At 47.8% G+C, this 18,103-nt stretch overlaps 1 protein-coding gene across 4 annotated transcripts in view; it reads left to right on the forward strand.

The window, feature by feature from the left end:
• The window catches only part of Abtb3 (ankyrin repeat and BTB domain containing 3), a 243,736-nt gene that overhangs the window by 178,347 nt on the left and 47,286 nt on the right, over positions 1–18,103 (forward strand). For 3 of the 4 annotated variants that reach the window (XM_075954315.1, XM_075954317.1, XM_075954316.1), the window contains exon 4: positions 9,539–9,691. In XM_075954315.1, the coding sequence (XP_075810430.1) occupies positions 9,539–9,691 (153 nt within the window). Of the gene's footprint in view, positions 1–9,295; positions 9,394–9,538; positions 9,692–18,103 lie in introns of those variants that run through there. The other variant, XM_075954318.1, reaches the window with a different exon arrangement.

The following is an 18,103-nucleotide window of genomic DNA, read 5'->3' on the forward strand; positions in this document are numbered from 1 at the left end:
TACAAAAATGAAGTTCTGTATAATGTACAGACATAGGGTCAGTGATCTTTACCTACTGAAGTGAGACTTGGGGGTACTGTGACTCAGCCTCCTGTGTCCCAGATGAGCAACCAGAGTCCAAGTGCTCAGTGTCCTGGTCAGCCTTGCCCTGGTCTTTAGAGAAACACTAAAAAGATGATTCACCCATGGGCTGTGATTTCTGGTCCTCTTGCAATCAAACCCCAGGTCTGCCTGACAGCTGTGTCTGCCTGTGCCCATTAGAGGCTCACTCACCTCACACCAGCACACTCATTTGCAAAGCAGGGAGAGCAATCATCATCACCCTCTGCTATTTCTGTGATTAAATGAAATCACGCGCACTGAGCCGGTGTGCGCCAAGCCTGGAGCATCAGAAGCTCTCAAGAGATGGAGGATGGGGGCTGGAGAAATGGATCCATGGTTAAGAGTATTTGTTGATCTTACAGAGAACCTGGGTTTTTTTTCCCTGCGTTCATATGGCAGCTCATGATCACTTCTAATTCTAACTCCAGGGGATCCAGTGCCCTCTTCTGGGTTTGTGGGCACCAGGGATACATGTGGTACACATACATACATGAAGCAAACACTCATCCAAGATTAAAACAAAAACAAGAACAGTAGGAAGTGTTAACAATTCATGATCATGATAATGATGGTGATAAGGACAATGGTGATGATGGTAGGTGGTGATAGTGGTGATGATGGTTTGTGATAGTGGTAGTCAAGATAATGGTGATGAAAGTGATGATAAAGATGATGGTGGTGGTAATAGTGGTCATGGTGACAATGACGTTGATGATGGTGGTGATAGTGATGGTAAAGATGATGGTGATAAAGATGATGGTGGTGGTCATGGTGACGATGACGTTGATGATGGTGGTGATAGTGATGGTAAAGATGATGGTGATAAAGATGATGGTGGTGGTCATGGTGGTCTTGGTGACGATGACGTTGATGATGGTGGTGATAGTGATGATGATGATTGTAGTAATAGCAATATTCATGATCAAGAAAAGACAAACTCAAAGACATTGACTGTCACCCTTTTCTCCTTACTTCAATCTGTCTGAAATCACCCTGGCTCCAAAAGATCCTGAGTTGGCATTGTCCATAGGGTAGCCATCACCTATACACGGCTACATAAATTAATTAAAATGTTGGCTCTGTATCTCGCTACCCACATATAATGTGCTTGGTAGCCACACATGGCCAGGGTCTGCCATCCTGGACAGCATCGATGTGAACATCAGCAGTACAGAAAGTTTCACTGAGCAGAGTTCTGCTGGAAACCACCCTCACCGGTTTTCTTTCTTAGTTCTTCATCTCAGTATTGTTGGTTTTCTTTCTTTCAAAACAGTTATGCAGCTATTATAAGCTAGAAGTGACGGTGCCACAATCTTTAAACTCTGCCTGTGAAGTCACTGAGGCCCAGGGAAGTGGAATAGATTCACAATTGCACAGCCTGGTCCAGCATGCTTCTGGAGACACATCCGGTTTCCTGTGGTAGCACCAGGGGCTGTGGAATTCATTCCCCAAGCCTGTGTTTCGATAGTGGGGTTCTTGTGAGTCAGAGCTGAAAAAATCTACATAACCTCTCCTTTCTAACTGCCAATGGCAATGTAATGACAGTTCATGTATTTATGGCAAGGGAACCAGAATGCCATCTTCCTGAAGCCAAGGCCCAGTGGCCAGGATATCAGAGAACACGGTGTGGATGGCAAACTACCCTTGCTTTGCCCATCATGTGTGAGTGTATGTATGAGTGTGTATGTGTGTGTGTGTGTGTATGTATGTCTGTGTGCATGCACACTTGTGTGCCATGAGGGGGTCTGTACTAGACTACCACAAAGCGGGTGGCTCCCCACTTCTGAAGTTGTGGGCATTTTTCAGGGTCATTTATATCCTAGGCCCCATTATTACCCTACCCTGTAGGCAGTGATCAAGTTCTCATCCCAGAGGTCCTCATCCTAACATGTCAGGATAGGGTGTAGCCAGCTCTCCGGAGAACAGAGGCACATGCTAGTTTGTTTATTCCCACAGAACTGTGTGGGAGACAGTGGGTCAGACATCCTACTGCTAGCAAGACCAGAGTCCTCAGCCTATGGTAGATGTCAGAAAAGACCTACGAGGTCAGGGTAGGGGGTTAACTAAGAAGCAGGGGACTGGTCTCTGTAGAAGAGAAGCAGAGGCAGGTGGAAGCCAGCCTGGTCTACATGGCCAGTTGAGGGACATCCAGGGCTACACAGAGGAACCCTCTCTTGAAAAACCAAGAGAGAGAGAGAAAGTTGAGTGCTTAAATGCTCAAGGGTGCTTAAATACAAAGGAAGAGGGTCAGGTTGTGGGGCGACAGGAAAATGAGTGACGGAACCACATCCCTGGGCAGCAGGAATAGCGAGGATAAGATGGATGCTGTAGCACTTACAGTGGTTTGTGAGCAAGGTGGAGACCCTTCTACAAGCAGTGGTTTTGCTCTGCCCTACACACTTGTACCTTAGCACTCTGCTTACAGCTCTTAAGCCTTCCAAGTCTCCGTCCTCAGCATGCTTGAGAAGAAGGCCAGCAGCGTTCTATGGTATGTCACACCTGCCCCAGGGTACCACTAGCAGAAGTTATTGCCTTGCTTCATGCCCCTTAGTTCCTGCTCCATTCCAGCTGATTTATGTAATCACCATAATTGGGGCTGACTTTCCCTCTTGTCCTCTGGGCACAAAATGTCTCCTTTTCCCTGAAAGCATTGCCACCACCCAAGATGCCTTTGTCTCATGGTCTTCAAGTGGTGTGCCTACACGCTTAGGATGTTGCAAAGTGGTCCTCTGCATTAACTTCCTTTCCACGCTTCCTCTGGGCCTCAGACAATCATGTATGCTGATGATGAGACTTTGGGTCAATGATTTAAAAGGACAAGGGCATCTGCATACAATTAAACCTCATTGCTGGTGTGTGTTACTCAGAGTCTCCCCAAGAGGTAGAACCAATAACATGAAGAGAGAATGGATGGATAAATGGGTGGAAATATGAATAGCTCAATAAAAGAGTTGGATAGATGGAAGGGTGGAAGAGTGGATGGATGGACGGATGGATGGATGGATGGATGGATGGATGGATGGATGGATGGACTAACTGACTGATTTACAAACTGAGTGACAAAGTGATAGATATTTAGGTAGAAGGAAATAATAGGTGAATAGATAGGTAGACAAAGATGGATTGATAGTTAGACAGTTCAGTAGGTAAATTGATACATGGATGGATGAAGTAATAGATTCATTGACAAATCAATAGAGAGATGACACATCGATCTGACAATTATACACATGTCCTTTTGATTTTGTTTCTCAGGAAACTTTGATATTATACCCTGTAGTAATATGGACGGCGGCGGGGCTGCGTCCCCAATACCCCAGCCGCCTGCCCGGCTAGCTTTACCCGAAATAATTACACAGACACTGTATTCATTTAAACACTGCTTTAGCCCATTCCTATCTAGCCTCTTCTAGGCTAACTCTCGCACCTGGACTAGCCCATTTTTTATCATCTGTATAGCACTGGTCTTACCGGGAAGATTCTAGCCTAAGTCCATCCTGGGTCGGAGTGTCATAGCGTGCATCTTCCCTGGAGCGGGGAGCATGACGTCTCTCTGAAGCATCTGCTCCCGAGAGGAGAGCTGTGGAGTCTGGCCTCACTTCCTCTTCCTCCCAGCGTTTTGTTCTGTTTACTCCTCCCACCTATCTCCTAACCAATGAGAGCCAAGCAGCTTCTTTTTATTTAACCAATGACCTTCCTCCATCAATACCCTAGATGTGTGTGCACACAAACGCACATATGCATACTCACAGAGAAAGACTTAACTATAGGACAGGCCAGCAGGCAGAAGGCCTGGAGATAGTTGGTGATATAGCCAAGTCTAAGGGTTCAGAGACAGAATCCCTTCACCTCAAGAGTAGTGAGGTCCTTCCATGTTATGGAAGGCAACTGGCTCACTCAGCATAAATAGATTTAAATGTTAATTCCAACAACAACAACAGGAACCACTCTATTGGCAGGCCAGCCACACCTTGCACAGTAGGACCTGTCACCATAGTAACCAGTCTACTTCTTGTTTTTACCATCTTCCTGGTGTCCAAAGATACAGCAAGATTGTGTGGTGATTGCTATAGAAACTAATCTATGACCTGTGAGCTGCTTTTTCTTCGTTCCCTGTATCGCTGGAACTGCAAGCTTCCTAAACCATAGTCAAACACTGAAACTCCTCTCCAGTCTTAGAAAGTCTCAGCAAATAGCAAGAACAAAAAGTCAGGGCCACAAGGCTTAACGACGGAGAGCTGTAGCAACCACAGACGCTTGCTTCCATGTGAAGAGAAGGTGGGGGCAGCCCTCTGAGCAGCTCCAGGTGGCAATGCATTTTCCTCCAGCAAAGAGACAGATGAGGGAGGCTGAAGATGATGTTGGTGATGAAAACTATAGCCACAGCCACTGAGTTCCTGAGTTCACATGGCAGGATACATACGTGATTTCATTTGATCCTTTCTTATAGTAACACTCTATGTGTTCCCTGTGGCTACTCTAAAATCATGGCTGTGGATGTGGAGGCCACATACAACACAAAGGAACTCTAGAGAGGTGAATGAGCAGATAAAGTGCTTGCTATATAGTTCTCAGGATCAGAGATCAGATTCCCCAGAATACCTACTTAAAGAACTGAAAGGAAGCCAGATGTGGGGGAACGTGCCTTTAATGCCAGTGCTCAAGAGGCAGAAGCAGATGGGAACTCTGCGAGTTTGGAGCTAGCCTGGTCTACATAGCAGATTCCAGGTCAGCCTGGGCTAATATCTGGGTGGGCATGATGATCCGCCTATAATTCTAGTGTGTGGAAGGTGGGCAGGGAATTTTTAGAGCAGACTGGAGAGCTGCAGGTTCAACAAGAGACCTTGCCTCAAAATATAAGGTGGAAGCAAACAAGGAAGATGCCTGAAGCCAACCTTGGGACTTCACCGTCACATGCATCTGCACTACTCTACACATACACACACACACACACACACACACACACACACACACACACACACACACACTACTCCTACATACATATGCAAAAACTCCCTCAGAATTACACCCTTAGTATTCTGGAGACCAGATATCCAAACTCAGACCCTCTGTGATAATACCAGAGTGTGACTCTATATAGGAGAATCCCCATTTTCCAATCTTTTAAGCATCCTGTCCATGTCACTAACACCTTCATGGACTTCTCTACATCTTCCCCTGACCATAGATCTGACCCTTTCTCAGTTCCCAGGCAACTCACTCTTCCAATAGAATCAATGACCTTTAGAATCAAAAAGAACTAAACAGACCAGTGTTGGCCAACAATGACCAGATATCAATTGATATAGCTAACTGCATTCATTTGGTTTTGTAGATGCTGTCTCACTATGGGGGCAGAGGTTATTAGAACGAGATAATTCGCTGCATCAGAGACCATATGGCCCATGAAACCTAACATACTTTCTATCTGGCCATTCACAGAGGTGGCTGCCAGCCCACAAATTAAGCCATCTCACCTGAACCCACCCACTTTCCAAATGATACTAAGGGGTAAAATGGCATTAGCCAGAGTCACAGGTGAGTTCATGACAGACCCAGAACTGGAATTTGATGCTGCCGGATCACCAACCACAGTCCCTTTCATTCTCTGGCCTTCACGTTGTCAACAGATCTCTTCGTGGTTTCAGGGAGGGGCTGCATCTGTGCATGTCATCCTCCCTAGATCTTGGCTCTGATGACTTTCCTTAGCTGACCTGCTGGCTTGAGCCTGCAGAAGCCCATCTAGGCTTTCTCTTCCCTTTCAGAGTCTTTGCCCCACTCCACGTACATTGCCTGAAGCTACAATGAAGGCCACAGCACTGTTTGAGTGAACCACCCCCTCCCTTGTTCATCCAGGATGCTTAGTTCATGACTTTGCTGTGTTCCAGAACAGCCGGGAAAGCAGGCTGAGAATACAGATGTTCAAAACCCAACTCTGCTCTGTTGATCCCACCCCACCCGCATAAATCTCGGGAGCCTCTGAAGGTGTCACCATTTCCTCCACGGGCTTTTGGTTTTAACTGACTGCCTTTAAATAAAGCAAGGGGCCCCCAATGAATCACGATCCTCTTTAAAATGTTCAAGAAGAGGGCTGGGTGATAGCTGGAGTTAAGCATTTTCTTTACAAGCATGGACACCTGAATTTAGTGCCCCAGGATTTTAAGAAAATAAATAAATAAACAAAGATCCAGGCATAATGGTGCACGCTTGTAATCCTAGCCTACCTGGATCAGAAAGAGGCCCAGATCCCAATAACAGACTTTGCCTCAAAAAACAAAACAAAACAAAAAACAAAAAAACAAAAAGAAAACAAGGTGAGTGGATGATCTCTGGGAAGCACCACCAGTGGTTTTCTTTGTCTTCCACATGTACACACAAATACACTCACACACATACACATGCACACACACACACACACACACACACACACACAGAGAGAGAGAGAGAGAGAGAGAGAGAGAGAGAGAGAGAGAGAGAGAGAGAGAGAGAGAGAGACCATAATTTTTCCTGAGCATTCTCTACACCACTTGACTCAAAACCCTAAATTTCCTTCCCATCACTATCTTTTTCAAAGAAAGCATCTCAAATAATATGATTTTGTTCCCTTTGAGCAGACAAGATAAGGTTTTTTAAATGAGTTGCTGGCAAGGAATTCATGAGCTTATAAACTGCTGGCGTCGGATGACGGGAGGAGGTGGTGTTGAGAGAATAGGAACATAGGAAATTCCAGAGGAGGGCTGAACTTCTGGGCCTGAGAATTTTTATTCTGGGCTGGTCGGCTGGCTTGGTAGAGAAGCGACTTAGAAGTGGCAGGGCCCCTCTTTGGTATTCAGCAGGCACACTCTATGCTCCAGCCTCCAGCGTGAAAGGCAGCCACACCAGAACAGCTTTATAATGGAGACTCCATCCACGAGGGACCAGGCTTGGGGGCCAGTGAGCAAAGACAGGAGGAGGTTCACCTCTGAGAAGCCTGAGAACATCTGGGGGAGTTCTCTGAGCACCTGGGACTGGTTTCCAGCAGTGACTGAGACACAGGGATTGAAATGAACCCCGCTTCCCCTGGAGACAGTGGAATCCAATTCGATTTCAAGTCGGTGTGTTTATTGAGTGCCTGATTCAGTTTAGGTGATGGAGAGATGGGGAGAATGAGAGAGACAGGTTAAGTAGTAGGCGGATGCAGACAGAAATTCCCTGAGAGTCTGACCTCCGGGTCCCAGGACCAGAAACTTGATTTTCTTAGTATCAGTCAGTAAGAAATTGGTGAGTCTTCATGTTTCATGAGTTCAGTTTCATGAACAGACACTGAGGGCTTCCAGCCTGCTAGGCACTGTCCTGCAGCAGACGTAGGAGCAGTGAATTGAACAGCTCAGGTCTCTGCACAGATGGAATTAACATGCTAATGAGGCATCTGCAGAAGGAGTAAAGTCCTTCCAAGTGGGAGCCACACGGCGGTGGTGTGTGTGGCACAATTATCAGGACAAGTGTTTAGGGAGGGCGGGACTTGAACTGTGGCAAAGGTTAAATAGGATGCAGACTTCTGAAGAGATGGGGACCTTACGCACAGAGGCCTGAGCTGCGAGGTAGAAAATGAACATGACATGCCTTCAAAGACCCAAGACCAGGTCAGCGCCCCTGGAGTAGCAGGTGCATTCTGGGTAACAGAGTGTATGCTGGGAAGCGGAAGGAGAGAACGGTGAGATCATATGGGATAGCCGCAGAGAGACTGTGTAAACAAACAACTTAGGTCTGACTGTTAGTTCTGAAAATCCAGGGTCGGGAAGGTTCCTTAACATCAGTAAACATTTAGAACATGTCATGATCATGGTTAACCGAGATGACAGTAACAGATTGAGTCGTAATTTTTAACATCATGTCAGTAATCTGACTCTAGGAAAACTGGGATCTGGCACCAAAGCCTTGTGGGAAGCTCGTGACGTCAGTACTGTGAGAGGGAGCAGATGCCTTGTAAACTCTTTTTGCATTCCCATGGCTGTAGGATCCTGCTTCCTTAAATCTGACACCCCAGGCACTCTTGCTTCGGTGGCCTCCATGCCTTGCCAAGAGGCAGGAAATCTATAGGTCCACATAATACCATTCTCAAAGTATGGTCCACTTAAAATGAGAAGTCTGGGAAGTGCTTATTCAATTTATGTTTATTTTTTAAATTAATTGCATTTATTTATGAGGGTGCACAATGCCACGGTGTGCGTCATGTAGAGGCCAGAGGACAACTTTCAGGACTGGGTCCTCTGCTTCCACCATGTGGGAGGGTCCTCGGGATGAAGCTCTTGTCATCAAGTTTGGCAGCAAGTGACTTTGCCTGCTGGGTCATCTCTCCCATGCCTCAGACTGTGTCCATAAGCTCTCTGTACTTATCATCTCTGGGGACAGGCCAAGGAGCCTCCCCAGCCAAGCCATTCTCAATCCCTCCTTCAGTGACTCAGAGCAGTTCTTTGAGTGACATTCCTAGGTCAGCCGCCTAGGTAGCAGGAACTGATTGAAAATGCCATTTCCCAGGTTCCTCTTCTGATCCAGCAAATAAAGACTGCTGCAGGTGGGACCAGCACTCTGCATTTTAACAAGCCATCCAGGGAGCTGGGGTGCACATAAAAACACGTGCATACTATCCCAAATAAATTCTGGAGGGGACTCAAGTATTTTCCCACACTCCAGGATACAAATGTGAAAATCGACTATATAGTCCCTGGATGAAACGGAAGGCAGGCTCAAATCCACTTAGAAAGCTACGCTTGCCACAAGTGGGTCCCCATGGCACACAGTGCACCCATTGGCTCCCACGGTGTCTGGGATGTGTGCAATGTCCCCGAGTCCGGCCTTGCTGGCTGTTCCTGGGCCCCAGCAGTCTTGCTTGTGAAGGTGAACTGTGCCTGGCTCCCATCCCGCTTTGGCAGATGCTCTGTGCCTTTCCATAGCCCGGTGCTAGCGCAGAACTGAGGTGAGAAGGAAGTCAACAAGCCTGGCAGGGATGGGAAGGGAGAGGGCCGAGAGTGCCTTGGATTGGGCTGGCAGTGTGAAGTAATACCAGGTGTCCATTGGCTTCCTCTGGCTCCCAGACCCTGCGCTAGAGCTTGAAGTGACTCATCTGTCTCCACGTGCACATCTCTGGAAGGGACAGCACTCACAGCCGAGTAACACTGCATCCTTTGGTGGCCTCGGGAGCCCCCTTTCACAGATGAGGAAACCAAAGCCCAGAGAGTCCAGAGAGTCTGCCCCAGGGTCACCAGTGGGGTCAGGATGTCTCCAAAGGCTCTCGCACTCAGGAATTTCCAGGCAGGGTCTCTAGGAAAACCGGATGGGTGTGGGGATGGAAGTCAGGATAGGGATGGGATAAGGGTCTCCGTGAGTCGGGCTGGGTCTGAGCAGCCTTGATTCCTTGGCGGTCCTAACACATCCCCGCCTCCCTTCTCCTGCGCAGGCCCTTCCTCGTGCTGCCCCCTCTGATGGAGTGGATCCGAGTGGCGGTGGCGCATGCCGGCCACCGCCGCAGCTTTTCTATGGACAGCGACGATGTCCGCCAAGCGGCCCGGCTGCTGTTGCCAGGCGTGGACTGCGAGCCGCGCCAGCTCAAGTAAGTGGAGGGGGAGAGTGGGCGGGGGGCGACGGGCGTGGGGGACGGGGAGGCGCAGGGACCCTGGGGGCGGGGACTGTGAGAATGGGTCCTGGGGCTATCTTTGGAGGAAGAAGCGAAGAGTCCCAAGCTTTGCTTGTGGATCTCAGCCACCAAGGCATACAGGCACTACACTCCCCCGCCCCCTTGCTGGCACCGAGTATCACCGTTACTGTTGCTGCTGACGCTCTGCTGGTTGAAATGGCAAACTGGCGGGGGGGGGGGGGGGGGGCTGAACTCCAAGGATCTGCTTGGGTCCCTGTGGATTACAGGACGCGGAGCGTCTTGTTCTTTCTGACTAGTCTCTGTTGGTAACCCTTCCATTTGTGTTCCTCTTCCTTTCCTCCTCTATCCCCCTCTGTGAAATATTGGCGTCCTTACTTTCCTGACCAATCTTGGCAGAGTAAAATCTCTGTCTGGGAGCGCACCCTCTGTCTTCCCTCCAGATTGAGGATGACATGAGCCTCCTTGACCGCTTCAGATTTATATATACCCCAGGGCTCCCCTCCAGCAAGGTGGGAATTACTCGTGAACTGGCCAGGGCTCTCCTGCAGGGGCCTTGTTTGGTTTTTGTGGTTTTTTGATTTTGGGTTTTTTTTTTTTATCTAAAAGCAATACAAATACATCAGGCAAGCTCCTTCAGATGAGTCCTGCCCAGATCCAAATGCAAACAGCCCAAAAACAAATGACGCGAGAACACACACTTTCCTGACTCCCTCAAATGTTTTCTGGGTGACCGTATCATTTTCAAATCTCCTCCCACCTCCTGATGTCAGACTGTCCTCCCTTGGGAGTACTCCACCCCAAGCGGCAGGGATTTCTGTCCTAGCTGGATTTGATGGGAATGGAGGGAGGGGCCCACAAGGTTATTGCAGATCTGCCATATAAACCTTGGCTCATGAAGACGCAGAATGACTTCTCAGCCCAAGTACACAAAGGGTTGATCAGAGTCAAAACCGCTAGTGTGTGTCCAACGCTAACCATATGCTGAGCCCCGACTTTAAATGCTTGGTATAGATTAGTACCCAGGCAGTGCTCTCCAAGTCCTGTGAAGCATGCGGCTGTTATGCCCACTTCGCAGATAAGGAAGCTGAGGTACTGGTAGATCAGGCAGCAGGTCTGATGTAACTGACCTGGTAAGCCATCAAGATGTAAATTCCAGCAGCCTAGTCCGTGGGTTGAGTTCAAGCCACTGCGTGTTTCTGCCTTGAGGTTTCTTTAGTCAGAAACCTGAGCCTTTGGGGCCCATGACACTAGAATAGCCGCATGTGTGGTGGCTGTAGCCAGAAACAGGACACTTGTACCAGCAACCTGCTTCCTTAGTCCCTTCAGCCACCTAATGAGATTAACATGACCGTCCACTCCTGTAGCCTAGGCAGCAACTATGGCACAGAAGTACCAGGGAAGGCTTTAGACAAAAAAGCCCAGCCTCTGGCTACCAGACTCATTCCCACCACTTCTGCTCACCATCCCCAGATTGTGATGTCCTATGCTCCCGCTCTCTTTGTTGCCGTAAGCTCTAGCTTGCATTGGTGACAGAAAAGTAAGGTGTTTCCTTGTTGCTTACTGAAAAAGCAGGCTTTGCTCTTCATGCTCTCAGGAGACCCCCATAGCTCAAAAGTTACAAACCTGGGCCCCAGGGTCCCGTTGCTTGGGCCCAGATGCCTCTGCTATGGCTAATTAATTGCACCACTAGTTAATTAACCTCTTTGAACCTTCATTTGCCCAACAGTAACATGGAGACAGTAATGACAGCCCCCTCCCCAGGTTGGTGTAAACAGAGGGCAAGGTCATAAGTGTGAAGCATGGCTACAGTGTTCACAAAGTAGAAGTCACTCTAGCTCATGTCCCCAAGTCTCCAGAACCCCTGAAACACTGAGGGAACCCCTCCGTACTGATTAGTAATCTTGGGTGGCCTTTAACATATTCAAGTGCCTTAAAAAACAGAGGAGAAAAATCACCGTGCCTGAGACTGGGTAATTCCCAGTATCACACAGGTATTAAGTGAAAGACTCGGGAACTGAGCAGAAAACACAGGCACCCACAGGCATCACTGTTTGCAGTAAGAGCTCAGTCCCAGGAGTTCTGCAGCCAACTATGGTGTCTCTTCCCAGCAACAGAAACCCTAACAATGTGTGAGGATTTATGTAGGTTTTGTGTAAAGACTGTGTCATTTCATATACAAGACATAAGTAGCCAATGATCCCCAATAGGGGATCCTGGGGCACATCACCCATGAAGTCAGAAGACAGCTATGTCCAGCTATATCATTTCCACCTGCCCCCCTCCCAACCTAGACCTTGCCCAGGTCTATGAGAGGATTCTAGGACCCTCTTCTGGGGCTCTGTTATTTATCAGAACTTCAGAGCCTGGATGTGAGCCTCCAGGAAGCCCTTCTTCCCTGTCCCCTTCACCCAGCACAAGGTGAGGTCTGATGACCACGTGTGTCATTCTGAAAATCACACTAAGAGTCCATGTTGGCATCTCTTTGGTTTGTCACCACATTAGAATTCATACTAAACCTGTATAGACAATTTTGTCACTCTCCCCTAAATAATAGAGCATAAATGCTTTTTATATAGCATCTACATTATAGCAGGTATTATAAGTAATCCACATAGAACTTAATGTACATATAGATGATATGCAGGATCTATACAAATATCGTTCTGTTTTGTAGAAGGGATATCAGCATCTCTGGATTTTGTTTTTTGGTTTTTGGGTTTTTTTGTGGGGTTTTTTGGTTTTGTTTGTTTGTTTGTTTTGGTTTTTCAAGACAGGGTTTCTCTGTAGCTTTGGAGCCTGTCCTGGAACTAGCTATTGTAGACCAGGCTGACCTCGAACTCACAGAGATCTGCCTGCCTCTGCCTCCTGAGTGCTGGGATTAAAGGTGTGCACCACCATCGCCCGGGTTGGATTTTGTTATTTATAGGGGATCCTGGGTTCAATCTCCTGTGAGTACTAATGGATGAGTTCATAGGATTCCATTGATTTCCCCAAATAATAAGCGTAAAATGTCCTGGCACATGGCTCATTGGTGAGCACCTGCCTATCCTAAACAAGGCTCTGGATTTCGTCTATAGCATATATAGATAGACAGACAGATAGAAAGTAAAATTTACAAAATGCTAGAAACTTATAAAAACTAGGGGAAAAATCAGTACATAAAAAAAGATTCCCTGTTTTTCTGTAGAATCCTATCTCATTTCATCATTTAATATGCTGTGAAGCAGGAATTACCATCTCCCTCATGCAGGTAGCAGGATCAGAGAAAAATGTTTTCATTCTGACATTCAGCAAAGACACCAGAGACCTACGCGTCTCTGCAGCGCGTATGTAGCCATCCCCAACAACTGTGCAAAGCACACTCATTCCATTTTACAGAGAGGAAAGCTGGGGCTCAGAGGGGTTCCCGAATGCGTCTGAAGACACACAGCCGTTGTGAACGAGGGCTGATCTGTCCTGCCAGGCATTCAACTTAGAACTTGTCAGATGGACTTGGGGCCTCTGGTTCTGAGTCAGAGCTGGGCTCCCCTGTCTTAAAGCAGAACAAGCGAGAAGGGGTAAGGGTCATGTGTTCTAACAAATGCAGGAGCGTGGCATTGGTGCCGAAGTGTCCGTGGCATTAGTACATGTAATTGCCTACCGGCTGGTCACTCACTACTGAACAAAGATGACATGGAACCCAGTCAGAAAGGACCAGCCTGGTCCAGGAGGTCTGGTACTCATTTGTCACTGAATCTTCAGAGTGACCTTGTCAGAAATCTTCTGTGTCTCTCTCAGCTACAGTCAGCCTTGCCACGAGATCAGATATTCCATGTGGCCGCAGCCCCTGAGCCCAGGGGAGCCCCGTTTATTCTTCCTTAATGAAGTAGCGGATCGCCTAAACTGCAGAGCCAGGCTTTTGTTTCCTCCAGTTCTTTGGGAGGTGAGGGAGTGGGGGAGCTACAGAGAGGAATGAAAGAACGGTTAACGCGTCTTGGCAGGGTTTGTATGCTTTCTTGATGATTGGTTTTGAAACCCTTCAAAAATACAAAGATAAATGCTGTTGTTTTCCTCCTCTTGGAATGAGGTGGGTTTCCGGCTCTGGAGTGAAGGCTGAATTCAAAAACAAAGGCAGCGAGGTATGCTCAGATCCTATCAGCAGCACCTAGCAAGAAGACTGGGGGCCATGGGTACCGTGCTCTCCTCTTGAGAACAGTTAATCCTTCTTGGAGAGGGCTGAGCTGTCTGAAAGTGGAAAAGCTCAAGACATAGAAGGAGCCGAGTGTCCAACTGGGACTTGGGAGACCTGATAATTTCCGTGCTTACCTTTGCTCTTCCGTGGTATTTCTAGAGCACCAGCGTGCCTAGCCCCACAGTGTGTTCTCATCTAGGTCTGGTGCATCTGTCAGGTGGCCTGGGGGAACTCACTACCCCTATCCCTTGCAAAAATGAGAATGGCCACTGCTTCAGGGCCAGCTGACCATGACAGAGGCCTGGGGCTAAGGCTAACAATTCACACCTGTAGCTTTCAACCCTTCTCAGGCCCCCTAAGAGTCCAGAGAGACCCTTCTAAGGCTGGCATGTTTTATGATTTGTTTGAGGTGGCCAAACTGGGCTCCAGAGTGAAGGTTGTGTCACAAGAATGCTGGCCCTGAAGTGCAGCTGAAGTCCAGGTTCATGGATGGTGTGTGTGCCTGAAGAGCCCGTACCAAAGACCATTGGTTGAGAACCTTGGTCTCAGAAAAATATGGAGTAGTTCTTTCTCAGCGTCTGGAGGGGGAGTTTCAGGACACTCATAGATACCAAACCCTATTGATGCTCAAATCCTCTATAAAATGACATTTTGTTTATATCTGCTTGTTCATAATCTCCTATATACTTTAAATCATCTCTAGCTGATTTGCATTTCATTCAATATGCGAACAGTTTCCCTACCATGTTGTGTAGAAAATCTGTACGCTGTAGTTTCTTAGGAACATCTTTGAGTTGTGGCTGGCCAGCTCCTTGGATCCATACGCACAGAAAGTCTAGTGTGGGATCTTAATGGTACCAGATGCTATTACAGGCTTGCAGGAGTCAGAATCATCAGGAATTTTCTACCAGTGGGAAGATGCAGCCACTAAACAGAAGTAAGCAACTGAGCAAGGTGATATCAGACACAATCTTAGCACTACCAAGAAAGTAGAACTGGGCATCAGGCAGAAGTAAATTGATGTGAGAGAGATATGTGGATTAGGTGTTCACAAGTGGCCTGGAGACTCCAAGGAAACTCCAGTTTTAAAGGGATTCAGCTCTTAAGGTGTGGGGCTCATGGAGAAAGCATGGATCTGGAACCTGTACACCCACAATCATGCCCTTACAGATCCCTGAATCCCAGCCACGGGCCTTCTACTTTCTTCTTTAAAAGTCACCAACAGAGACCAAGCACCTAGGCCTTCTCTCAGTGGGGCCCGGATTCCTTCCACCTTGGCAGTCTGCTCTCTCTCCTCCTGAGTGTCCTTGTCTGTCCCTGCCTGGAGGAAGTTGTCATCTATCTCCCTGCAGATTCATAGCTGGGCAGCCACGGATGTGCAGCGTTGGCAGGCCAGTCCCTGCTTCACCTCCTAGAGAAGACATCAGACTTAGTGACCCAATTGAGCCACTGCCTCCCAAGTGCTGATGCCAATGCATTAGCGCCTTCTGGAACACAGAATGCTGCCTTCTCCCTGGTCTTAGGGGACTGCCTTTGGGGCTCATCTGTCCTCCAGTATCACAGTCAGGGACAGGTCAAAGAAGCTGCTCAGGATGTCAAACTAGCCAGACAGACTGACACTCAGCAAATACCTAAAGAGCATCTACCCCGTGACGGTCCTACTATGCTCTCATCTGGGCAAAAGATGAACTGAGACATCCAGTAATAATTAGCACAAACCAAGATGACCAGTCAGGAGAGACCCAGGCCAGGGAGCTGCTGTGATCTTCCTTCAGGGACTCTTTGATCTGTATCCTGAAGAGGAAACAGGAAAGCACCAGTCTGAAGGGGAGGAGAGAGGAAGTAAGGGGTTTAGAGAATTCTGCCAGTTCTGACAAAGAACTGTGAGCTGTCACTAACGATTAAACAGGGAAAACATCAGATGTATAATTTAGAGACAACATGGAGGATGAACAGAGGAAGGCAGGGGTCTTGAACCCTGGAGTAACGTGCTCCAGGTGAGAAGCTGACAGCAAGAACGCAAACTGAGCATGGTGGTACAGTCTTATGGTCATGTACTCAGAAGATGGATAGAGAAGAATCAGTTCGGGTCCTCAGCTGCGTCTTGAGTTCGAGGCCGGCCAAGGCTGCATGAGACCCTGTCTCAAGGAGAAGTGGAATAAGGAGGGTTAGGGAGAAAGGGAGGGGAAGAAAGAGAAGGAAGAAGACATAGTCAGCTGAGGGGTTCTGAGGAAAGAAGCCTTTGTTCGGGGAGACCCTAAAAAAATGTGCACTGAATGCATGTGGATGAGAACTTCAAGGACTTACAAAAAGGAGCCAGTGTAGGAGACATTGGCTATAAAGGGCCACCAGGGCCTGGCAGTCGGGAAACCATTAGTCGCCCCTGCAGTGGCGCTTTAGAGCAGCCTGGTGTGGGAGGAAGCCAGACTACAGGCGGCAGACAGTTTGCCAATACTTGGGATGTGTCCTGAATGTCCAAAGTATTGAAAGCACATTGGACATATTTGGCGCTTACAGCGACGAAAGAGAACCACATCTTAAGTGGCATTTGGGGCTCATTTCCGGACTAGGACTCCACATCCAGGCTAGCAGTTGGAGGACATCTAGTTTTCAATATGGGATTTGTCGTCTTGGGGAACAGCAATTTATTTATTTTTTAATAAGTCTTGGCCCACTCTTGACTCTCTTAGATTTCTGTACACCCCACAGATTTGCTCGCATGCCAGCAAACCTCCCAAGCAAAACTCTGGTTGGCGGAATTGGTTATACAGGATCTTTCTCTTCCCTGGTGGTAGGTCAGGTAATAAGGATTTCCTGCAGAAAACTCAGTATAAGCCAGGGCAGAGGGGCTTCCAGCCACAGTAGGGAGCCAGTCCCCTCTGCAATTGTGGATTCCTGCTCACAGGTGCTGTGTTCTCCTGGTTCACTGTCCGCTCATCAACTCATTAGATCACCAGCCTGACTGTGAACTACCCTACATGGGTGAGTTCCTGTGTCTTTTCTGTTAGTCATGAAAAATGAGAGGGACACTCTCACCTGCGGGGGAAACTGAGGCATGTAGCCAACAAAGAAAATCAGAGTAGCCACAACTCATCATTTTTGCGTTTCTCTTTCCCTCCGACTCTCACTCTCCCCTTCCCCCTTTCATATGTCGAGTGTATGTGCATGTCATCTATATTTGTGTGTATGGACCTGTGAGGGGGTACACAACACACATGTGTGTACTTTGTGGACATTGATGGGTATCCTTTCTCAAACATTCTTCTTGCTTTTTGAGAGATCCTCCCATTGAACCTAGAGCTCACTGATTTGCCTAGACTGGTTGGGAAGCAAGCTACGGGAACACGCTAATCTTGACCTTCCAGTGATGGGATTACAGGCACTCACCCCTCAGCCCATGGGTGCTGAGGATCCAAACTCAGGTTGCCATGTTTGCATGGCAAACACCTTTTTAAGTGACACATCTCTCCAGTTTGCCTTAGATTTCTAAGAAAGCCATCGATAGCCTTTGTAGGGAAGACCTGGTCACGATATAATTTCTCATGATCTGTTCATTCTCCCCCAGTTCTGTGAGTAGTCTGGTTCTTCATACCAGAGGGAGCTCAAGCCCCAGCAGGTTGTGAAACTTGCCTGAGCGCCCCCCCCCCCTCTCCTAGAATCCCTCTTCTGGAATGGCAACTCCAATCAGAGGCATGATGGGAAATGGGAAAGTTCCTTTTTTCCTAACAGTCCATAGCTCTTGTTAAAAAGTTCAGCCACCAGACTCAACCTCTCTTAGGAGTCCACTTCTCAGCTTTGGTCAAGTATAGAGCTCTTTACAAAGATGGCACTGTTCTCCAAGTAGCAGAGAAAAAAAAGTGGGAACGGCACACCCTCGCTAGCAATCCTGGAGATACAATTCGAAACAATGGTTGGGCATGCATTTCGTATCTTTCTAATGAAAAACAAACAAATGAATGAAAAGCACCTGGCCAAAAAAAAAAAAAAAAAAAACACCCACTTTGCAGGCCTGACAACCTGATTCCCCGGAGCCCATGTCAAAGCTGGATGTGGGATGTGGCAGTACTATATTCCCAGCACTCCTACTTAGAGATAGGACAAAGCAGAGACAGGAGCATCTCCCAGCTAGTCTGGAGGGAATGGAAGAAACAAGAAAGACCCAGCCTCAACGAGGTAGGTTGTAGAGCCAGCCCGTG

This window comes from Microtus pennsylvanicus, chromosome 20, assembly GCF_037038515.1.
Source record: "Microtus pennsylvanicus isolate mMicPen1 chromosome 20, mMicPen1.hap1, whole genome shotgun sequence".
NCBI lineage: Eukaryota > Metazoa > Chordata > Mammalia > Rodentia > Cricetidae > Microtus > Microtus pennsylvanicus.